This window comes from Loxodonta africana, chromosome 2, assembly GCF_030014295.1.
Source record: "Loxodonta africana isolate mLoxAfr1 chromosome 2, mLoxAfr1.hap2, whole genome shotgun sequence".
Taxonomy (NCBI): Eukaryota; Metazoa; Chordata; class Mammalia; order Proboscidea; family Elephantidae; genus Loxodonta; species Loxodonta africana.
The window spans coordinates 165,976,495-166,001,307 of NC_087343.1; the positions used below are offsets into that span (position 1 = coordinate 165,976,495).

General features: G+C 46.8%; 1 protein-coding gene across 2 annotated transcripts in view; it reads right to left on the reverse strand.

Moving 5' to 3' along the window:
* ANXA6 (annexin A6) overlaps positions 1 to 24,813 on the reverse strand; it is a 67,518-nt gene that overhangs the window by 8,230 nt on the left and 34,475 nt on the right. The window contains exons 9-22 of one of the 2 annotated variants that reach the window (XM_003404610.4): positions 24,609 to 24,702; positions 23,758 to 23,853; positions 22,426 to 22,484; positions 21,083 to 21,205; positions 19,878 to 19,936; positions 17,946 to 18,024; positions 16,148 to 16,229; positions 14,798 to 14,892; positions 13,978 to 14,091; positions 10,672 to 10,762; positions 9,748 to 9,827; positions 9,107 to 9,160; positions 1,885 to 1,902; positions 1,021 to 1,114 (exon numbers count right to left, since the gene is read on the reverse strand). In XM_003404610.4, coding sequence (XP_003404658.1) covers positions 1,021 to 1,114; positions 1,885 to 1,902; positions 9,107 to 9,160; positions 9,748 to 9,827; positions 10,672 to 10,762; positions 13,978 to 14,091; positions 14,798 to 14,892; positions 16,148 to 16,229; positions 17,946 to 18,024; positions 19,878 to 19,936; positions 21,083 to 21,205; positions 22,426 to 22,484; positions 23,758 to 23,853; positions 24,609 to 24,702 — 1,138 coding nt within the window. The remainder of the gene's footprint in view (positions 1 to 1,020; positions 1,115 to 1,884; positions 1,903 to 9,106; positions 9,161 to 9,747; positions 9,828 to 10,671; positions 10,763 to 13,977; positions 14,092 to 14,797; positions 14,893 to 16,147; positions 16,230 to 17,945; positions 18,025 to 19,877; positions 19,937 to 21,082; positions 21,206 to 22,425; positions 22,485 to 23,757; positions 23,854 to 24,608; positions 24,703 to 24,813) is intronic. The other variant, XM_010591967.3, reaches the window with a different exon arrangement.

The following is a 24,813-nucleotide window of genomic DNA, read 5'->3' on the forward strand; positions in this document are numbered from 1 at the left end:
CTACTTGCACTGAGTGGGGTCATTATGAGGGGGAAGTCCTGACCTTAAGGCTGCCTCAGGCTCAGGGCCAAATCTGTACCAAGACAGAGACCCCCACCTCCAACCCAGCCTGGCCACCTGCCCCGGAGCCTTGGACATGCTCTAGGAACCCAGGCTGGGGCAGCAGAAGGAGCATGGGTCCCAGTCACAGCTCTGCCCGGCTCACTGAGTGACCTTGGGGGAACCCCTATCCCTGTCTAGACCTCCTCCTCCTCTTTGTCAAGTGGTGATAGAGGTTAATGTAAATAATCATAACGATAGCACTGAGGAAGAACTTACTATGTGTCAGGCACGGTGCTAAGTGCTTCATGTGTGTTACATATTTTGTATCCTCACAACCTTGTGAGGTAGGAACTAAAATTCCAATTTACAGATAAAGGAATTAAGGCAGAGAGGTTCAGTAAGGTGCCCAAGATTGCACACCTTGTAAGTGAGGGATTCGAATCAAACCATCCAGCTCCTAAGTCCACGCTTTTAGCCACTTTATGCTAACGCATCTTAAGCATTTTACTGAAAAGTGCCAGGTAAGTGCGTGTTAAAATGTCAATGTCTTAGTGGAAAGGGCACTTCATGATCATCTCATGTCAAGGCCACTACATGCAGGTGTGACTGTACATGTGGTAGCCTGTGTATGTGATCCTGATGCTATCTCCGCCCCTCATTTCCTTGCCCCTGGCAGACATCACTAACGGATTATGACACAGAACTTAGAGTTGTCTTAACACAGCACTCTAGGCAGCCGCTCTCAGCATGTAAGATTGGCCTTTGAGGTGAAGGTAGTTGGCAGAGGCCACGTGATGAGTTAGAGGCAGAGCCAGGACTTGAACCCAGGGCCCCTGAGTCCCCATCAGCCACAATACTCCACTGTTGGGCAAGGGTAGGTGTGTGGGCACTTGGCTCCTCTTGTCCAGAGTTGAGAGGGTCTCATCCAATTTGGAGATCTTTCTGCTGAACTGGGAAGGGGAAGGGGCCAGGCCTCACCTCTCCGGAGGTGCGAATAGCTACGGGTGCACAAAATGGTCATGAAACGCGTCTCCAATGAAGTTTTGTCTCCACTGGACGTGTCTGCTATTTCCTGTAGAGCCAGGTTAGGATTTGGAAGGGAAGATACAAGAAAGCCATGGTTATTACTCACTCTAGTATCTTTGCCTGGGCTGAGACTGGCCCCTTCTTCCTTGCCTAGCCCCCACATTCCCCTCTCCATTCCCAGGGCCCTGTGGACTGACACAGACGAGCTCAGCCCTGGGCACTTCCACCCTGGGCTCAGGCCCAAGAGACACCGGGTATGAGACCTGGAGTGCTCCTTCCATGCTCAAACTTCTCTGAATGCCCCCCGGGAAGTGTGTATACGCACGTATGGGAGGAAAATTGGCTTAGCCAGTGTTTTCCCAAGTGCGGAAAATAGGCAGACATGCCTTAACACACCACATATATTTCTCTATCTCTCTGTCATCTATCTATCTCTCTATCAATCTGATCTAATCTATCTATCTATCTATTCCATTATCTTCTAGCCAGCTATTAGTTCTGTTTACACTGATAATAAATTTCCCTTTAAAATAAACATTTTAAGTTTAAAAAGAAAGTGAGTCAATTTAAAGAGAAATATTAAGTAGCTGGTAGTCTGTAGTACAATTCGCACCAAAGGTGAAAGGATTACGTTTAAGAAACACTTGCCAAGCCCATTTCTTACCCAGCAGGGTCCTTACAGGGCTCTGAAGGGAAGAGAGAGAACACACAGAGCAAACCCCCAAATCACTGCCTGATTCTGCCCCACTCAGCCCAGAGGCACAGCTAGACTTCCCTCAGAGGAAGAGTTAAAATCCACATGAAGAGGACACTCACCAAGATCTCAGCAGCCACCTGAGAGTAGGGCAGAGAGAGGAGGAGAGAGGGGAAGGCAAGAGTCAGAAGAGGCCTGGCAAGGTTGGCTGTGGGGGCTGGGGTGCAGGGCGAGGGGGCCTGGCTCAGGGTGGCAGAGACCCCAAGAAACCAAAAAAGCCAAACCCATAGCCATCAAATTGATTCCAACTCATAGCGACCCTATAGGACAGAGTAAAACTGCCCCATAGGCTTTCCAAGGAGCAGCTGGTGGATTTGAACTGCAGATCCTTTGGTTAGCAGCTGAACTCTTAACCATTGCACCACCAAGAGGCCCTGGAGAAAACTCGAGACCATCATGTGGGACAGGGAAGAGGGAAAAACACCTTCCCCAATCTTTTGGGTCAGAGGTCATAATGGAGGACAGGTCTGAGAGTGCCTACAAAGGTACTGACCTGAGGGATGAGGGAAGGATACAGGAACCAGGAAATTTACCCCACACCAGCAACACTAGGAGAAATCATCCCTCTCACTTCCCTACAGAGTTACTGAGAAGTTAAAATGCAACAAGTGTGAAATTCTGTATACCCACTAGCGTGTTCAGAGCTGGGAGGGTCCTCAGGAGACTGTCATCTGACCCCTCGTGTCACAGACGGGAAAGCTGAAGTCTGGAGAGAAGGTGACCCGCCTGGGGTCGCACAGCTAAGCAGAATCATTTTCCAAGGTTTAATTTTAATTGTTGCATTATGCAGAGCACGAAATTCTGTTAGGACAGTATTGTTAGGCAGGCAGCTGTGGCTTGGGGTGCTTGGGAAGAAAATGGAGCCAGCCCTGACGTACCACAGGCTGAGTTTTGCCTTTGCCCTTCTTCCAGAACCTCTGCTGACTACATTTTCTACCAGACAGACTGAAATCAATCTCTTTGTAAATATCACGACCACCTTCTGTGTGGAAACCTTCTGCTTTGTACTGTGTCAACTGGCAATGTCTATTAAAAATTTAAATGCATATACTGTTTGATCAAGCAGTTGTATTGCTAAGAATATGCCCTAGCGATATACTGGCAAAAGTGTTCCAAGATATACACAAGGTGTTCACTGCCGCACTTTGTGTAATAGCAAAAAATTGGGACCCACTACTGGTAGACGACTTGTAAAAAGACTGTGGTTCACCCTATCAATGGAAATCCATGCAGCTGTTAAAGACAATGAGCTCGATCTACATGTGCTGATATGGAGACAGATTCTGTTTAAGTAAAAAAGTATAATATGTTATATATAGGCAAGCTAAGCCAGTTGCCGTTGATTCTGACTCATGGCAACCTCAAGTGTTTCAGAGTAGAGCTGTGCGCCATAAGGTTTTCATGTGTAAGAGAGTCCCTTTTATTTAGATTAAAAAGAAAAAAAAAAAGATGAACATACACTCACTGTTACATGCTTACTGGGAAACTCATAAAGAATTTTCTAGAGGGATAGTCAAGAAATCATTGACAGTTGTTACCTTTGGGGAGAGAGACTGTGAGGAAAAACATTTGCATTTTATTTTATCCAAAAGATTTTGTTTACATTTTCTTAACATGCGAATGCATTATTTTATTTTTCACTTTTTACATTAATGTCAAATAGCATTCAGGGCTATTAAGATTATGGGCTGCTTTTGGTTTTTATTTACACTTTTCTATCTTAAAAACAACCTAGCATTATTTGAAAAAAAAAAATGAGGGGAGATGTTTAAAAAATAAAACAGAAAGGGAAGACCCAACGCTTGGGAGATACTGGGTTTCTGTTAATGGTGATGGAAAAATCTGGGAATGGCTAACGGTGATGGTTGAACAACATAATGAATATGTCACATTTTTATGCAAATAATGCACACCTTCTACGTTCATTGGAGGAGGATGCCTTCACCCTGCGAGGAATTTTCATAAGCATTGCTTGCCTATTTTTTTTACATGTTGCTGTAAAAAAAAAAAAAAAAAAACTTAGCGTAGCCCACTTATGAAAATACCTCATGGAGAGAGGGCGAGGTTGGCAAACAGATGTAGAAGGTACATTTTATTTGTGTAAGAACATGGTATTTCACGTCACTGAACTGTACACGTGAAGACTGTTGAAATGGCAAATGTTTTGTTACCTAAATAGTTACCACCAAAATAAAAAAGGTTAAAACATTTTTTTTTCTTTAAAAAAAAAAAAAAAAACCTAAACTGCCAAACATTATTCATTGATTTGGAGCAGAGGACCCCAGACATATTTGTTTTTTCAAAGCATCTTTAGGACAATAATATCTGTAACATTAAAAAAAAAGTGGGGTACTAAAATATTCAGAAGCTCTTCCTTAGTAGTCTAGCTACTCCATGCAAAAATTAATCTGGACCTACTATACAGCTACAGTAGTCAAAGCAGCCTGGTGCTGGTACAACAGATACACTGATCAATGGAACAAAATTGAGAACTGAGATGTAAATCCATCCATCTATGGTCACCTGATCTTCAACAAGGGCCCAAAGTCCATCAAACGGGGAAAAGACAGTCTTTTTAACAAATGGTGCTGGCAAAACTGGATGTCCAGCTGCAAAAAAATGAAACAGGACCCATACCTCACACCATATACAAAAACTAATTAAAAATGGATCAATGACTTGAATACAAAGCCAAAAACTATAAAGATCATAGAAGAAAAAAATAGGATCAATGCTAGAGACCCTAATACATGGCATTAACAGGATACAAACCATAACTAACAACACACAAACTCCAGAATATAAGCTAGATAACCGAGATCTTCAAAAATTAAACACTTAGGCTCATACAAAGACTTCGCCAAAAGATTAAAAAAAAGAACCTACAGACTGGGAAAAAATTTTGGTTATTACAAATTAGACAAAGATCTAATCTCTAAAACCTACGGGAAAATCCAACACCTCTACAACAAAAAGACAAATAATCCAATTAAAAACTGGACAAAGGAAATGAACAGACACTTCACCAAAGAAGACACCGAAGCTGCTAAAAGACACATGAGGAAATGCTCACGATGACTAGCCGGTAGAGAAATGTAAATCGAAGCCACAAGGAGATACAATCTCACCCCGGCATTACTGGCACAAATCAAAAAAACAGAAAATAATAAATGTTGGAGAGGTTTCGAGGAGATTAGTACTCTTATGCACTGCTGGTGGGAATGCAAAATGATACGACCATTTTGGAAAAGGATATGGTGCTTCCTCAGAAAGCTAGAAATAGAACTACCGTATGATCCAGCAATCCCACTCCTAGGAATATATCCTAGAGAAAAAAGAGTCACGTGAATAGACATATGCACACCCATGGTCACTGTAGCACTGTTCACGATAGCAAAAAGATGGAAACAACCTAGATGAATGGATAAACAAACAATGGTACATAACACACAATGGAGTGCTACGCAGCAGTAAAGAGCAACGATGAATCTGCAAAACATCTCACAACATGGATGAATCTGGAGGGCATCATGCTGGGTGAAATAAGTCAGTCACGAAAGGGCAAACACTGTATGAGACCACTACTATAAAAACTTATGAAAAGGCTTACACACAAAAGAAACAATCTTTGATGATTACGAACGATGGGAGGGGATGGGAGTGGAAAACCACTAATTAGACAATAGATAAGTGGTAACTTTGGTGAAGGGTAAGACAGTACACAATACTGGGGAAGCCGGCACAACTTGTACAAGGAAAGGTCATGGAAGCTCCATAGACACATCCAAACTCCCTGAGGGACCGAATTGCTCGGCTGAGGGCTGCGGGGACCATGGTCTCGGGGAACATCTAGCTCAATTGGCACAACATAGTTTACAAAGAAAATGTTCTACATTCTACTTTGGTGAGTAGCATCTGGGGTCTTAAAAGTCTGTGATACTCCACTGTTCTCACCCCTTTGGGAGCAAGGGAGAATGAAGAAAACTAAAGATACAAGGAAAAGATTAATCCAAAGGACTAATGGACCACAACTACCACGGTCTCCGCCAGGTTGATTCCAGTATAACTAGATGGTGCCTGGCTGCCACCACTGATATGCTGGATAGACCTGGAAAAAATGTAGAACAAAATTCTTACTCACAAAAAAAGACTGGACTTACTGGCCTGACAGAAACTGGAGAAACCCCAAGAATATGGCCCCTAGACACCCTTTTCACTCAGTGATGAAGTCACTCCCGAGGTTCACCCTTCAGCCAAAGATTAGACAGGCCCATAAAACAAAATGAGACTAAATGGGCACACCAGCCCAGGGGCGAGGACTGGAAGGCGGGAATGGACAGGAGAGCTGGTAATGGGGAATCCAAGGTCAAGACGAGAGTGTTGACATGTCGTGGGGTTGTTAAGCAATGTTGTAAAACAATATGTGTACTAACTCTTTAATGAGAAGCTAGTTTGTTCTGTAAACTTTCATCTAAAACACAATAAAAAAAAAATTAATCTGGGCAATTCCTCAAAACATTAAACTATAAGGGTTACCATATGACCCAGAAATTCCACTCCTATGTGTATTCCGAAGAGAAATGAAAACATACGTCATCACAAAAAGTTGTATACGGATGTTCATAGCACAATATTCACAAGAGCAAAAAAAGTGTAAAGCACTTAAATGTCCATCAACTGATAAACGGATAAAAAAAATGTAGTGTATCCGTACAATGGAATATTATCGGGCAATAAAAAGGAATGACATACTGATGCATGCAACAACATGGATGACCCTTGAAAACAATATGGTAAGTGAAGCACAGTCACAAAAGACCACATATTGTATGATTCCACTCATTTGAAATGTCCAGAAGAGGCAAATCTAGAGGGACTCGGTTAGTAACCGAGTGTGTTAACCATTTGCACCCCCCAGGGACTATCTGTAATAACTAAGATGTCTATATTATTTATTGCTCAGACTGGAACGCTAAAAGTTAAAGGAGAAGCTACTAACAATTATCCTGGGGCAACAGGTGAAAACCAGGACTGTCAGTCGATAGGGGCATATATTCAGCCCTATTAATAACAGGGAAACCCTGGTGGCATAGTGGTTAAGTGCTACGGCTGCTAACCAAAAGCTTGGCAGTTCAAATCCACCAGGCGCTCCTTGGCAACTCTATGGAGCAGTTCTACTCTGTCTTATAGGGTCATTATGAGTTGGAATCAACTTGACAGCAATGAGTTAGTTTTTTAGCTTATTAGTAACAGATCCAGGTTTCCATGAGCTTGAGGCTGTCCCAGATGTCCAAGGTGACGGTCTGCAAATAAGGTGGTGTAAAACAAACAAACATGGCCAAGAACAGTTTTGTATTGTTCTTCTGACAGGGCAACTTGACTCTGCATATCAAACGCGTTGGATTTTTGTACGCATTTTGACCCAATATTCATAATCTACCTCTAGGAATCTATCCTAAGGAAGTAATCATGAATGTGATAAAAGGGTTGGCTGCACGGAAGAGGGCTGGTTAAATAAACTATGGTAAATTCATATACGGAATAGTATATAGGTGTTAAATGATGTTATTGATTCTGAAAAATAATATGCAACAATATTTACAGTATATATATTTTTTAAATATTATAAATAGGAACCTATTTTTATATATACATAGAAAAGCAACTAGGATAAAATATACCAAAACATTAACAACAGCTATTACTAGTAGGTTGTGGATTTTTTTTTTTTTTTTGCTTGTTATTATTTTCTAAAGTTTCTGTATCAGAATACGTATTACTTGTGAAACAAAATAGTTTTAAGAAAATGGATCCACACCAGGATCAAGTATAGCATCTATAAACCCAGAGAAGCATCTGAGTTGGGCAGGGCTCTGGCTCAAGGGTCCCTTAGTTGTTTCCACCCCGTTCTCTCTCTCCCCTTCTCTCTCTTGCAGAGCAGCCGCCTGTGCGACCCACCACTGTCCCCCCTCTAGCGGCAAGTGGAAGCACAGACCAGGCATCAAGCTGAAGCAGTCCCTGAAAGATGAATTTGGGGGTGGAGGATGTATCTGGGGTGAGATCTCAGGAGGAATCCAGGTTTACTGACCCTCAACAGCACAATGAGGCTGCTCATAGTAATAGTTAATAAATATCTGTCGAATTAATGAGTGAATTGTGCCATCTGGTGGCTGGGTTCCCAGGCTAGCCCACAATGCAGGTAAAATCCCATACATTTGAATGGAACCCTGCAGCTATTCCTGACAACCTATTCCAAAGTAGGGAATGTTCAACTACCACCTGATTTGGAAGCTGCAGGAAAAACTACTGTACTGGGTCCTGGGGGATATTAAATAGGACTAGCAGAGGCCAGAGGGTGGTAGGAGCCAGGCACAGGTCAATGGGGACAGTGCAGATCTCCTCAGCAGGGACCACCCAGGCATAGGAACCCTCAGGGAATGTGGATTTGGAGTTGTCCAGTCTCCATTAAAAGCTACTTCCAGAACTCAAGTTCCCAATGAAATATGAGGGATCTGACTTAGTATGTGAAGTCCCTTCCAGCTCTGAAGGTCAAGGGCTCTAGGCCTATTCTTTGCCCAGGAAAATATCCATAAGACCAGCTAAGGAACAGGGCAGAAGCAGAGTAGCCAGGAGACCCTCGTAAACCCCTGCCCCATTAAGTCTCTCAACAACAAACAGTTATGGAGTACTGACCATATGCCACGGTGGATACACCAGCAAGCAAAACAAAGATCCTTGCCCTCAAAGAAGTAAATTTTTTAGGCCTCTCCCAGGATATTCCTTTCGGCTTTGTTCCCATTCTATAGATAGTAAAACTGAGACCTTAAGCAAGAAGGCCCCCTTCTTAGCAAGTCTCCAGACCTGACCTGTCTGGTCAATTTCACCTGGGCCGCTGACTTGCTGTGTAATCTTTCAAAAGTCATTCATCCTCTCTGGGCCTCAATTTTCCCACTGAAATATGAGGGGTCTGACTTAGTATGTGAAGTCCCTTCCAGCTCTGAAGGTCAAGGGCTCTAGGCCTATTCTTTGCCCAGGAAAATACCCATAAGACCAGCTTAAACACTCCCAAGTCTCATTCTGAAAGCACTGAAAACCCTAAGGTCTTACTTCCAAGGGCAGAGGGGCCTAAGGGCCCACAAAGTCTCTGTGTCAGCCTGTTAAACCAGCCAGGCCCTTGTCAGGAGCCCTCCCCGCTTTCAGACAGCCAGGGCCTGGCATGGACAGACATCCACTGGGCCGTTTCTCTTGGAAGCCCGGGAGAGGTGGGTGGGGTGGGGATCTCACCTGTGCGTCTTCCCGGGCCTGATCCCGGTCTTCTCCACCTTCCTCACGGTTCCCCTGCAGCAGGACCAGTGAGAAAAGTCAGTGCTCAAACACCCACCCTGTCCACTTAGCAGCCCCAGCACCTTGCTCAGTTGCTTTCTCTCTAAACCCCTTTACTCACCCGTAACACGGGGAAAATAAACTTGTCCTCACAGGGAGGCCATCATGAGGACTAAATGAGAAAATCCACAAGGCATTCAGCCCAATGCCTGACACACAGTAACACCTGACACTGTGAGTTAGGGCCTGGGATCTGGGCTGTGGGAATTCAAGAGACGGCGAAGGGAGCTCCCAGGTAACAACTCAGGAAAAGGTCACCCACATGGCCTTGTACTGTAACTGGGGAGCGCCAAAGGCTAAGCTGAGGGTTATCAGGGAGGGCTGCCTGGAGAAGGTGGCACCAATGCCAGTTCTGAAACGTGAACAATGGAGGAAGGGCACTGCACGAGGCAGTGATGGCCTCAGCAGTGGAATTCTGAGGAGGCAACTGGGGAGGACACCTTCTCTTCATCAGGAGTGGGCTCCTAACTGCCCTGCCCCTTCCACTCAGTGATCCTTCCCTTCCTCCCAGCGCTCTGGAGGGGCAAGCAGAACTCACTCACCGTAGCCAGAGAAATGAGGATCCTCCTGAAATGGCCAGATGTATCTGAGCTCAGAGCATCTTCCAGGGACTTGCGATAGTCTGCGACAGAGAAAGAAGGTGTGGGCAGCTGCTGGACTGCGGGGCAAGGGAGTCCCTAGAAGCTCAGATTTGAGCCAGAGCAGTATTGCTGGGAATGGGGGCAATGAAGGAGTATGTAGTTGGTTCTTGAGGGTGTCTAGTCATCCTCTTGCTGACTTTGTAAGAAGACTGATAACCCCATCAATCCATCACCTCCTGCCATCCCCTCTGCTACTACTCCAGTGGAGGTCTGGTCCCATCTTGCCTCTACCACTTAAAAAAAAAAAAAATTTTTTTTTTAGTAACCGCAAAAGCAGCCTCCCTGGCTTCGCTCTTGCTTCCACCTTCCCTCCTGCATGGCAGATGCTGGACCCTAAAGTATGACCATGTCACCCTGCTGCTCAAAAATTCCACCATTTCTAAGCTGCTTGCAAGAGACAAAGTGTAAACATGTTTGACCAGTGCTCAAGGCCCTTCAGAATGAAAACGTGAGGCCGCATGTTCAAACAGTACTGAAAATTTCAAGACAGAGCCAGCAGAGCATTAAACCAAGCCTGGGCTGAGCACAGAGCCCTGGGCGACTGCGCAGGTTGCCGGTCCATGGAGCTGCCCTGCCCTCTTCAGCCAGCTAGAGCTCTCTCTCTTCCCACTCCTGGCCAAACTCTTTTCTACCTCCAGGACTTCATCCTGCTGGGACTCCTCTGCCTGGAGCAGTCTGCCCCCAGACACAGGGTGGGCACACCCAAGAGACTTATCAAAGCCTTGTGGACTGCGAGAAGGGAGACGCAGCAGAGCCGTGGCAGAGCTGCAGGGTGAGGTCGGGAACGGGAATCAGACTCTTCTCCCCCCTACCTCCCACACTCACCCTCCTTGTAGGCTTCATTGATGGCCCGGATTTCTGCATTGGTCCGAGTGGTCAGGATTTCAATGAGAGCCTTTTCATCTGTGCCAGCTCCCTAGAATGTCAAGGCAAAGAGGATCTCAGCCACAGTCCTGACCCCTGTGCAGAAGCCCAAGGGGCCCAGGCAAGGAGTCTCCTGCTCCAAGAAACCACTCAGGAGGCTGAAATGCAAATCACGCCTTCCTAGTCATTCTCCTCATCCCCAGACACAGCCCCCAGACCAGAGATGCTGGCACAATCAGATTGTTCCATGAGAACTACTTTGAGGTCATATATATATGAACACATATATATATACACATGAACATATAGGTTTATGTCTATAAAAATGCATATATACCATGTGAGATAAAGAATTTAATTTTTGCTCTTTGCCCTTGTTTCCTGCGAGGTAACTAAAAAAACACCTTGTAATTTAAGTGTTTCTATCCTTTACGGGTATAATAAAGCTGTAATCATAAGTATAGTGCTTTCCATGAATTCTGTGAAGTCATTCCAGCAAATTATTGAGCCCAAAGGAGTAGTGGGCAGCAGCAGGTTAGAAGTTAGGGAGTCCAGGGGGGGCTCCCAAGCTTGTGGCTGGCACCCTGAAGGGGCAGACGGAAACCCCTGAATCTGTATGTAGCCAGCAAGTCAGAAGTGAGGACGTTGTGTGGACTCTCAAACTTGAGACTGGTGTCTGCCTATTTGGCGGTCTGAAGGATGGTGTCCTTCTAACTTGTGAGATCTGACCTAGCTCTGGCCGGCTAGGGTCAGAGAGACAGAGTGCAGCAGTCAGAGAAGTGAAAAGTGAGGATTTTCACTTATGTTGATTATTTTTCTTGAGCACATATGTATCTGAATATAACTTTTTATATGTAAGTATATAAAAAGAACAAAGGGACATGCATCACAGTGTTAACAGTGATTGTGGCCTCTGGGTGGGTGCCGGATCACAGATGATTTCTACTTTCTTTTTTTGTTTCGGTCTATATTTTCTCGAGTTTTCACAGTTAACATATATTATTGCATCAGGAGAAAAGAGTTTTGTGTTTTAAGGGAAAAACGTATTAGATTTATTTATATTTGCATTTGATGAGTGATATACGGACTGATAAGGAACCTTGGCGGGACAACAATTAAATGTTTGGCTGCTAACCGAAAGGTTCAAACCCACCCAGTGGCTTCATGGGAGAACGACCTGGGGATCTGCTCCCATAAAGATTACAGCCTAGATAACCCTATGGGGTAGTTCTTCTCTGTCACATGGGGTTGCCAGGAATTGAAATTGACTCAAGGGCATCTAACAACAATAACATGGACATTAGGTCCTCTGGACTGAGTTAGGCTGGGGAGCCAACTACTCTAAAGAGCTCCACATGGAGGTAAGGTGGAGAGGCTGTGGGCAAGGGTAGAGGGGTGCAAGATTCATTTATTCATTCAAATACTATGTGCAAATCAGTGTTCAAGGTGCTAGGACTACAATGATAAGAAAAAAGACAGCCACATCCCCTGCCCTCACAGAGTTTACTGCCTAGTGCTCAACTACTCCCTGGATTCTCTGACCTGAGGCCTGACTGAGATTCCCAACAGTCTCTTCATAAAATGTGGTGAGGAAATGGGAGAGTCCTGAGAACCAGGGCCCAGCCCCGTCCTTCCCTAACTCACTCTCTGAGCCTCCCTCAATTTCCCATTTGTAAACTGGAGTAATGGAAAGGGTTGGTCAGGTTAATTCTACATCTGAACTCCATGCGTTAAGGTCATTTGCTTTTGTGTTTAGGAAGTTCAAAAGAACAATAATCTCAATTTGCTTTGCCTAAGAAATTTTTTTTTTTAACATCCTCTACTTCCTTTTGCTGTTCTCCTCTTAATCCTCTGGGGGACAAACGCCCTTGTGGTTCATGTGTTTGTCAAGACTGCAGGCTCTAGAGTCAGACAGACTTGTCCGAATCCCACCTCAGCTACTTCATAGCTTTGTGACCTTGATCACATTACTTAACCTCCAAGTCTCCATTTCCTCATCTGTAAACTCGGGAAAAGTAAGAACTTTCCCTCAGGAGGTGATGAGACAACTAATTGAGCTAATATACTGAGCACAGGTCTAGGGTACTGAATGTTCTTTTTTTTGTGTGCTTTAGGTGACAGTTTGCTGAGCAAGTAAGTTTCTCATTCAACAATTAATACACAAATTGTTTTGTGATATTGGTTGCCAACCCCATGATGTGTCAACATTCTCCCCTTCTCAACCTCCGGTTCCCCATTTCCACTCGACCAGTTTTCCTGTCCCTTCCTTCCTTCTCGCCTTTGCTTTCGGGCTGGTGTGCCCATTTAGTCACATATACTTGTTTGAAATATGTATGTTATTGTTTGTTTTATAGGCCTGTCTAATCTTTGGCTGAAGGGTAACTTCAGGAGGGGCCATATTCTCAGGGTTTCTCTAGTCTCTATCAGACCAGTAAGTCTGTTCTTTTTTTGTGAATTTGAATTTTGTTCTACGTTTTTCTCTTGCTCTATCTGGGACCCTCTATTGTGATCCCTGTCAGAGCAGCTGGTGGTGGTAGCTGGGCACCGTCTAGTAGTTCTGGTACTCTACGTTCTTAATAAAGAGTAGCCTCTATTACAATTAGTGCCTGAGGAAGAAAAGCAGCTCCGGTATCAGCTGGGTCAGGGCATAATGCTCTTTCTTTGTTAGTCATGGGGTTAGATCTTTAGAGTTAACAGTGCACCTTATAATCATGACCCTGCCCCTGCCTGAAGGGCAGGGATGATTGTTCCCATACCAAAGATGAAGACACACAGGCTTAGAAAGCCTAAGTAAATGGCCCAACTTCACACAGCGAGTAAGTGACAGGGATGGAATCAGAATACAGATTCTGACAGTTACTGTTTTCCTTCCAGATCCATCCTGCTTCCTGTGTTTGCTCTGTGAGACCCCTCTGGTTATAGGACATGTGGCCCAAGTTAAATTAACCAGAGAAATTCTGAGACTTTTGCTGGAACCCCTAGAAAGAAGGAACTCTTTCTGTTGGGGCTGCCAGCTGATAGAATACATGTAAGCCATTCTGCCACCACGAGGAGAAAGGCCGCCTGAGACTGAAGCCAACACAAGGAAAGCAGAGCCAAGAATGGGAGACAGACAAGAGTTCACACAACATTATTATAAAACCAGATCTAAAATTCTCTTTTGTGTTTCACTAGTTTGAACTGGGTGGGCAAGGGGTTCTATTACAAAGTTAGAATCAACAAACCTGGGCTTATGAGGAGCACCTCCCAGCACCCCTTTAGCCATACCTCCATGGCCTTCTTCAACTGCTTGGCATCGTAGTGGGCGGGTGGCATCATGAGCCCCAGAATCAGCCTCTCCAGGTCTCCGGAGAGCTCAGACTTCAGATCAGCCATTAGGTCCTGCAAAGGGCAGAGTCGAGGTGATGCCAACATCAGCACTTGCCCACACATGACCCGGGACACGGAGTAGTTATAGATTGAGGAAACAGGCTCCACAACAGGATTGTGGATACAGGGGATGGTGGGAGCCTAAGTCTGACTTTGCTGATGTTCGATTTATTGCTTAAAAATCATGATGAAGCTAAAGAAGCAGCAGGTGGGGGGAACCAACCAGGAGGAAGATCTGCTCTCCTTGGAGGCAAGAGACAGGGAAGGGGTGGCACTGAAGGGCAATGGTTCCATCCTTGGGAAAGCTCACTAGTTTCAGGCAGATGCCAGTAAGCCACAGCGATCACCAACTCAGCTTTGGAACCTTGAGTCCAGTTCTCTGTGTGGAGGGAACTGTGAGAAGCCCAACGCAGCAATCCAGCCCGTGGGGGGCTCAGCTCTATTACATCAAAATAACTCCTATCCCTGATCATGGCCCGGAGCTGAGCCTCCTACTCCAATGAGCCAGCTCACATGGTGTTGTTGACCACAAGGAGCTGGGGGAGCAGAGAGAGGTGTTTGCATGCAGCCCTAACCCAATGCTAGAGACACTCCAAGGTGAGCACATGGGGCCCCACTGCCAAGAAGACCCTGGTGCCCAGCTGGGCAGAACTGGCTGTGACCAGCTGAGCTCCATCAGAGAAAGAGTGTGGACATGAGCCCAGGCTGAGGCTCTTACCCGGCCAAAGTGAGACTTGAAGGTCTGCCGGATCTGCTGCCGCTGAGCATTGCTGCGGTGTGTGATGATGTCGATGATGGTTCCCTCATCAGTTCCTGAATCAACAAAGCCACACACCTCAGAGGAAGGCCACAGGTCGGCTTGCTCAAGTGCCCCTAAAGGCTACCTGTCAGGCCTTGTCCCAGGGCGGAAGCCTGGCTGAACAGCCAGGTGTGCCCAAGCCCCTTGGGAACCTGCCTCCACTCAAGCCACTAACTCCCCCTGGATCCCTCCTTGCCCTTCCTTCTGGCATGTTGCTGGTTGAGAAAAGGGGACACCTGGGGAGCAGAGAACACTGGGTTGGGAGTCAGGGTCTCTGAGTTCTAGTCCTGGCTCTGGCAATGGCTGTTGCCCTTGGCCAAGTCCTTTCCCATCTCTGGGACTCTGTTTCCATATCACAACATGAAAAGGCTGGCGTAGTTACCTACTAAGGAATCCTTCCCGCCTGGACAATCTAAGTCCTTTTAGGGACCCTATGCCCTAAAAGCTGGACCACAAGTCCCTCTAATCACAGCAGGCTGACTCTTAGAGGTATTAGGATCCTACTTCCTGCCTCTCAGATTACCACCATCAACCCCAGAGCCGGCACCGGACTCTATCTTTCAAAGCATGTTGACATCTATCACCTTATAGCCCTAGATATGCTTGGCAGGTATTATTACTCCCATGAGAGAAATGTGGAAAATGGGGCCCAGGAAGGGAAGGACTTAACCTATGACCCTGGGAGTTGGTGTTGGACAAATTGTGGGAGAATAGACTGCAATGGAGCCAAACTCTCAATGTTCTGTCCTCAGCTAGCCTTTCTGAGGACAGGTCCAGCCGGGGGCAGTGGTCAAGACCACCCCGCCACCCACAGAGGAGTCGCCTGCTGAGGAGTTCTTCCCACGGTTGCCCAGTGGAGGCGTAGGGGGGCTGCTGAATGAAAGCGCTCCCGCCCAGAAGTAGGGCTTTCAGATTATAGGGTCCATCAGCCTCATTTTATGCATGGGGAAATTGAGACCCAGAAGGGTTGAAGGACTTGCCCAAGGTCACACTGTGAGTCAGTGGCAAAGTCAAGGTAAAAACCCAAGTCTTATGACCTAGCATCTTCTTTCACACCAGGATGATGTTTCTGAGGGGCTGGGGCACTGTGGTCTCCCAGAACAGCTTGTGCTAAGTCTTACAAACCCTCACTCCCCTCTTCCCTATATTCAGGAAGACTCAGGGAAAGTCATCCTCATCCTACAGACTGTAGTTAAAGGCCTCTCCCCTCCCCTCCTGCCCAGCCCACTGTCAAACCTGCCACCCTCTGCCCCTTTCATCCCCCCTTACCAAGCCCCTTCATGGCCTTCCGCAGTGCTTTGGCATCTGCGTCTGGGTTGAAGTCACCGGCCGGGCGCACAGTTCCCTTCAGCTGTGAGAAAGCAGACAGACTCAGCAGGTGTCTGGAGGCCCCCAGGGGCCAGGCTGGGAGAGGTGCATGCGCATGGGGGAGTGCTTTCCCAGCAAGCCCCAAACCAAGCAGCTTGAGGGAAAGAGGCAGGGGTGAAGGCACAGCAGACAGATCCCTGCCCTAGAGCTGAGAGAGAGACGCACACACACCCAGGGCCTGGGAGCAGGGCAAGTGACAGTCAAGGGAAAGGTGGACTGGCTCCTGCCCCAGAAGTCAGCTCTGTCCGGCTCCCCTGTGGCTGCTTATCCACTGGAGCCTCCCTAGTCCCTCCGAATCCTGACCTGCCCCCAGCACCCTCTGCCTCTTAAAGAGCCACTCCCCCAGAAAAGCCAACAGAAATGTTCTGAAATGCTAGACAGAGTTTTCCAAGTTTTAGACACCCCTGAATGACATTAGCAATGACTTCCATATTCGCATATACCCTATGTTATTTCTTAATATTTTTATTTAATTCGACTTGTTTTATTTAAATGCATTCATTTTGAAATGTATTTAAATACTCCTAAAGAATCTTTTTTTCTGTTTTGTCCATTAACGTACCCCAAGTACCTACAACAGTGCCTGACACGTAGCAGGCACTCGAAAAGTATTTGTTAAATGGCCTGATCAATGAAAATAATTTCATGTCACTACCATGAATCAAAAATCTGTATCATGTGCCATGAACAGATAATAACCCATGTAAAGAAACGTAGTAAAAACAAAACGATGTTGTTAAACATCACTAAATTCAGCATGATGCCACTGCCTGCCAAAAACTCTGAACTTGAAAGTTGGCTCTCGCTTTGTGAAAAAGGAAAACTAGCAAGTGTGGCAGACATGTTAGAAGAATGGTGGCATGGCACCAAACCGGGACTCTGACGTAATCCAGAAAAGTTGATGAAACTGCAAAAGGAGTGACTTCCTCATTATGTGAGAGTCAATGTTACTTAATGCCATGTCGGTCCCCCCTAAATTAAATTCAGTTCTTGTACAGCTTAAGATCACCTGCAGTGATGGTTCCTGCCACATAATTTGGGAAACGCTGTCATAGAACATCAGAGCTCAAGAACCCTCACAGGCCGCTGAAATCATCATGTCTAACACCCTCATTTTGAAGAGGAGACACAGAGGCCCAGAGAGAGGTGGGGACTTGCAAAGGTTGCACAGGAAGTGAGTAACAGAGAATCCAAGGTCCCAAATGCTTTTCCACGGACTAAGTGCTACCAGTCCCTGGAACGGTTTGCCCCAAATACTTCCGCGAAGCCTTTTGTTCCCACCTTGTGGACCCAGAGTCTGAGGATGCTCAGGAGGAGACCCACGAGCCCTCTAGTGCACCCTGGAGTGCCCGCTGTTCTCAGTTTTCATGCCTCCAAAACCCAACTGTTGGACCCAGGATGGGATAGATCCCTCCACTGGACCAAGCAGGTCTCCACTTCAGCAAGCTCAGTTAAGCGGTAATAGGCCAGAACACTTCCCAGCGTGTTAGAAGTTAGTGCAGGAATCAGATGCCCCCATGGAGCTCCCACCCCGATATTCATCACTCCAGAGAAGAAAAGGAAGCTTCAGGTGTGAGAATCGATGTCTCAGGTTCGCCACCAGGGGGCAGCCATGTGCCAACCAGAGGAGCAGCAAGGTTTAGCAAAGGAGTGGAAGCTTGTGGTCAAGAGGTCAGGCAGGAGGTGGGGAGGGTCTGACCTCTACTCGGGAGACTGCACTAAGCTCCCACATCTGATAGGCCACCTGCGCTGCCTCCGGGAAGAACTGGCCAGCAGCACTGGAATGGAGGGGGTTGGGGAGAGGATAGGAGGGAACATCATGGTGGGCAACATGCCCATCTAGCATGTCCCCAACACACACACACACACACAACCACCCTGAGACCCACCCAAATCTACAGTCATGCCAGGGAGAGATGAACAGTGCCCCAACCAAGACATGCATACCCAGGCAGACAAGGAAAACGCGTAAATGGATAAAAATTCTCCCAGACGCACATGTTCATGCATCCTGACAGACAGACGGACAAATGGGTGTGCTTCCCAACATACAAAGAAAGGAGATGCAAATAATATTTCTGTAAATGAAGGGGTGGGAGGTCGGGGAACTGGGATTCAGAGAAGAGTGGGACAACTTGAGGGTAGGACTTGGGGGGCAAAGAGTGCGATCAATACACACACACACACGCACACACACACACACACACACACACACACACAAATACATGGCCATTCGGAGGGCCCCACTCTAAGTAAATCTATCTAGCTTTGCCTTCTCTCCAGTCTCTGCCTCATCCATTCATCCCGAGCCCTCCTGAAAACCTATCCTCTCAGTACCCTTCCTGGCTCCAGGGCCTGAACAGGACAGGATTTCTCCAATCCTTCAACCTCCCCTTTATTCCTTATAATCTGAGTCATTTCTGCCCAACTCTCCCTATTCAAACAAGCCAATAAGTAGACTACAGCCATGTCATCTCCACATTTCCTCCTCCAAAGTACCTAAAAACCAAAAAACCCACTGCTGTCAAGTCAATTCTGACTCAGTGACCCTACAGGGCAGAGTAGAACTGCCCCACAGGGTTTCCAAGGAGCATCTGGTGGATTCAAACTGCTGACTTTTTGGTTAGCAGCTGCAGCACTTAACCACTGTGCCACCAGGGTTTCCTGAATACCTAAGGTGCTGGGTAAATGCTGACTTAATCAGCCCCTATGGCACTTAATATGGCACTTAATAAAGGGTAACAGAAGACTGTCATATTCCTTACCTAACTGGTTCCCTTAAAGCCCCAGAGGAGGGAATCAGAGCACCCACAGTTCCCTCCCTAGACAGAAATTTGTGAAATCATGTACCAATTTAATCTCTTCAAAGGCTCTGGCTCTCCACTACCCACAGCAGAGGTCCACGTTCAGGGATGAGGCTACCAGACCCTGCCCACCTGCCCGTCTCATCTCTCTCTCCAGCAGTCTGAAAGTGTGACCTTAGTCACATAAAAAAACTCAGGCTGCTCCTTCTCATCACTAGGCCGTTTCCTCCATCCAGGACATTCTTCCCCAGACCCTCTCTTCACCTGGTTCCTCCTCATCTTCCTCCTTGGGTCTCCACCTCATTGTTTCCAAAGAGCCTCCCCTGTCTGTGTCAGTGGCCCCATATGCGCTTTCATAAGCACGTGTACTTTTCCCCATCACAGCACTGCCCTGCAATGACCTTTATACCCTTTCAGACTGTTCCCCGTGCCTGCACACAGAAAGCACTTAATACAAACGTGTGCAATAAACGAGTAGCAGAACAGGAGTTTTTATTTTTCTCCTTTGACAGGATGGAACAGCTATGACACAGAAGGGTCTGGACCCTCACATTTTGATTCCTGATCCACAACCCCAGACTTTCCAAGTTCATGACAGCAGACATTTCCATGTATAGGAGACCACACTCATGTTCAGACATAGACATTCAGGCACATAGGCCTGTAAGAACCACAGACATCCGAAAGGCCACCTTTTACCTGTGCAGTGCTCCTGGGTCAGATGACTCCCAAGCTCATTCAATCCATCCATTGGGATGAGGGCCAGGAGAGCCCTAGCATGCTACCCCTAGCCCCCTTCCCAGGCCCGGGGCTAAGAAGCCACTTACTCATCATCACCCCCACACAGCTTCAGCAGGGCCTTCTTATACTCGCCAGAGGTGTCATTCTGGGAAGAAAGACGGGGGGAAAGGTTACCTGTCACCCAGCCCTGGGCCCCACTCACACAGGGAGAGACAGTTCTACAGAGCCCAAACTAGGGGAAGACTGACCACTTACTCAGAGCAGCCTGGACTCTCCTCCTGCCTGGAAGTTCTGAGACCGCCAGACAGTGGTGTGCTGGCAAATATTTAACAACTGGCTTGGGGGCAGCGGTGTGAGAGTGTTGCTGTGTAGCATTTGCCAATTTCTGTGGTGTAAATACTCCAACCACGGACAATTTCGTGTTACCAACGTGACTGCACTGAACACAGAGTTGAGAAGAGAAGAGATGCTCGCTGCCCCCCTACCTCCCCCAGCCTGTGTGAGCTGGCCTCAGCACACTATGACCAGATGATCCCCAGTCCAGCTTCCAAGTGAAATATTCCAGGAAACAGGGATCCAAAGCAAAAACATTGGGGAATGTCAAAATCAAACAAATGTACATTTGATAGATGTGGCATATTCTAATTCTTCTCGAAGCTTCATAATATCTTCAAAATCCTCTGAAGTAAACAAATCAATTTATCTTTATTTATTCTAGTTTTTTCCAAACTTATTTTCCCATATGACATTTCTGCTTGTAATACCTATTAATATTCCTCCTTGGAAACACACTTCGGGGAACACAGATTGAAACTCTTCTGCCATCACCCTCGTAAAGCTTTATAAAAGTGAGGAAAACCAACTCTGTTATCTATTGCTTGGCAAAGCCTCAAGGGCTGGAAGTCCTAGAGCCATCACCAACCCCAGGGCTGAGGGACCCCAAATGAACTTTCACTGGTGTTCCTCAGACTTCCCCCTTCCTCCAGGAGACTGGTATCTCACTGCCCTCAGGGCGGGTTCTCATTCTTAATTCAGCTTGGACGCCCTTCCTGATCTAGCTCTGCCTTCCTCATTCGCTTCACCTCTCACAGGCACCCCCACCCCCTAATGCTTGTATCTCTGTTGAGTCTCCTCAGGTTCCCCGGATGTGCCACAAGGCAGGGGCTCCTGGAATTTCTAAGAGACTCCAGCTTTCTAGGACTGTTACTCTTCTACTATGGGTGGTTCCCAAGCCTTGTGTCTTGGAAGAAAGCTCTCTGTCCCTCTCTTTACCCCCTTTAGCTCCGCTCACCTTGATCATGCTGTAGAGGGACTTCTCATACTTGGTCCGGAATATCTCCCGGATGTCCAGCATGTCCAGCTCACTACGGGAGACCATGATGCGGATCAGGGTGTTGTCCCGGGTCCCCAGGCCCTGGAAGAGAAGTGGGTTTGGGTTTGAGGAGGCCAGAGTGCTGACAACCCCAAGCTTAGTTGGAAATACTATTTTCATAGCAAAAAGCTTAAATTCAGAACAATAGGAAATGGTGGTGGAATAATTTGGCAACAGAGAGTAGTGACAGTTGTATAACATGATGCACGTAACCACTGTCATTGAAATGTACTTAAAAAAATGTTCAATTGGCCAATGTTTTGTTATATATACCTTATCACAATAAAGCAATGAAAAAAAGAAACAAAAAAAGCAGAACACTGCCATTCCCTCAGAAGCTCCTTGTGTGGCCCTGCCTGCTTTTATTCCCTTCTTCCCCTCATGCACCATTCCTCTCTTTGATTTTCTTCATAATTTTATTCTAAGTTTGTATCCCTAGGCAATACATTGTTTCAGTTTGCACATTTTGGAACTTTGTAAACATACCACTTCCTATTTATTATTCCATGCGACTCTTGATGGGCTTTGTGTCGTTTCTAGTTTTTTCCCCTAACATAGACAATACTGCTAGGAGCATTCTTGTAAATATGTGCACACATCTCCCTGGGGCAGAGCTAGCTAACCTCACGATGGCATGCTGGTGGACCGAGAATGGGCTACAGTCTACTTTGTCCCATTGGGAGGGCCAAACAGGACCAGGAAGGCCTGAGTTCCTAGGCGTGTAGGTGCTGGCAGCAAATGACTACACTTGTTTTCCCTAGTGTGCCACTGAAATACCAATTTATGGGCGCCATATGTGTACAATACTGAGAAGCACAGTTCTTGTGTACACATCCAGAGTGGAATTACTAGGCTATAGATGTGCACTGTCAGTCTTACATCAGATAATGCCAAAATGTTTTCCAAAGTGGTTGTACCTACCTACGCTACGTATAGGCATTCCGGTTAATAAATATTTCTTAAAAGTGTGGGCTAAAAGTCCAATAGGCTGGATGGATGGTGTGCAGGCTGTCACAGCACCCTCTGACCTATTATAGGTTAAGGGCAGGTATTTGGATGGGAGGGCATGTGACCAGGCAGCATCCCAGGCTCTGGAGCCCACGTGGGACATGGCGCCATCACCACAGTTAGTTCTGTAGCCAATGCCTGAAGACTCTCTTGGCCAGTGGACCCCAAGGTCTTGCCAAAGAGCCTCAATAGTCCTGTGGCAGTGGGCAGAGATGCTCTTCTCCAACCTTGTCCACATCAACCCCGCCACTCACCTTCATGGCTTTGAAGAGTCTTTCGGCAAAATACTCTGGGGTGCTCCGGATGCATTTCACTGAAAAGAGAGATGGAGAGATGGAATTATTCCATGGCCTCAGAAGGGGAACGGGTGGCCTGACCCCTTTTTGTTTCTATTTCTCGGAGGTCATCCAGTTCAAGCACAGGAAGAACCCTGGCTCCTTATAGCCTGCAGTCCCAGAGCACCCCAGAACTGCACCCCTTTTACCATAAGACCAGGGGATAAAGAAATCTGGAAATGGACCCACTGAAATCTGGGTAGTGGATCTCAAAGACTCAATCCATCTTTTCAGCGTCTTTTGGATTTTACAAAGAACTGAGCCAGATTGTGGGTGGGTGGAGGGTGGAGGGTGGAGGTGGGAAAAGTGTTTTAGATTCTGCTACACCAGAGAGGTGACTAGCTGAATCTCTCTGGAACCTACTGGCAGAGTGGGCCAGAACCCAACTAATTAAAATATGGTTGGTGGGGGGACAGCTCAGGGCATGTAGGTAAGGCCTAGACTATAACTTCACTCTGCCTGCAACTTAAGTCACCCCCAAGACATCTAGCCACACAACCTACTCCAGGCTTAGACAACCTGACTTACAAGGAATGCCAGACTTACAAGGGCCTCTGGGTTAGGGAGTCCATCCTCCTCCTCCCCACTCCATTTAACAGATGAGGAAACTGAGGGTCCATGAGGGTAACTGATTTGCTCCAAAGTCAACAAGAGATCTGGGAGAAGGACTAATGGAGGGCTATGTCCTACTGGGGCCGAGCATGCTAACTTTGGAATCAGGCAGCCCTGGGTTTGAATCTTGAATCCACCATTGACCAGCTGGTTTCTGGCATCCCTCATGCTCAGAGTACCTCTGACTCATTACAAAACAACCCCTGGGGCAAGTGACTCAGTCTCCCTGGAATTCAGTATCGTGTTCTGTGAAATGGATAAAGACTGTGGCCCTTCCTGGGTCTTTAAAAAATTAAACAAGGCAATGCGGGAAAGCACTCAGGACAGTGCTTGGCACACAGGAGATGCCCGGCAAAGTCTACTCTCTTGGTCATTACTATGCTGACTCAAGTTCAGTGCTTTTCCTCTCCCTAACACACTGGGGACAGGAATGGGAGGACAGCTGTATCTGAGGCCCAACTCTCTTCCCTTCCCCAGCCTCAGCCAACCTGCCCTGGCTCCACCTTGAGAATTCACTGCCCATCTGGTTTTCTCTTCCTGTCTCCACACAACTCCCCCTTTCCTTTCTCAGCCCCTGGGTCCTGGACTAGTCTTCCCAGAACCCCTCAGAGCCCCTGGGAATGCAGTGTCAGGACATACCCACAGCCAGCATAAGCTTCTCAAAGTCCCCGGACAGCTCCCCTCGGATGCTGGCTTCGATAGGCTTCCCCGTGGTCTTCAGATACTCATCAAACACTGAGTTGGGCAGGGAGACAGGGATGTCCAGAAGTGTCCCAACAGTGAGCAGAAACAAAGTTTGCTAAAGGGGAGGGTGCATTGGCCAGGACCTGACTGCCTAACATTTAGCTAAGGCTGGTACGTGTGGAATGGTGGTCCACACATATCACCAGCCACATGGAACACCCTGGGGGCGGGGGGAGCTGGTGGGGGACTGTGCACCCCACTCTCCAACATGAAGATGGGACAGGTACTTAGATGGCAGGGCTGAGCATACTGCTAATAAATGGAACTAGGACTTGGGGAAGGACTATATAAACCAGTTCATCAACTGTAACAAATGTACCACATGCAAGACGTTAAAAGAAGAAATTGTAGGGTATATGGATATACCCAATTACCTGGTTCAATTTTTCTATAAACCCCAAACTGCTCTAAACAATAAAACCCATTGCTGTCGAGTCAATTCCAACTCATAGTGACCCTAGAGGACAGAGTAGAACTGCCCCATAGAGTTTCCAAGGAGCGCCTAGCAGATTCAAACTGCCGACCCTTTGGTTAGCAGCCGTAGCACTTAGCCACTACGCCACCAGTTTCCCTCTAAACAATAAGGTCTATTTATTTTAAAAAGGGGGAAAAAAAAAATCAGGGCTAGTATTTGGGTTGAGGATGAAGAAGCTATCATGTTCCCTTAGGGGAAAAGAAAAGGAAAAGAGAAAAGAATTCTTGGCACAACACAAGGGGGCAAGCTGTGGGTCTTCCGCGGAGCTTACCCAACCGAAGATGCTGCTTGCTGCGATTTCCCAAGATGTAAATGAACTGGGCCTCATCTGTTCCCCATTTCAGTTCTCCCGCCTCGTACAGGTCCTGAAGAGGAAGAGATGGGACTTTACTAAAGGAGGAAATCTCGGTAGAGACAGGACATACTGGCCAAGCCACTCAGAACTGCTGCCTGATCCCTACACAGACCAGCAACTG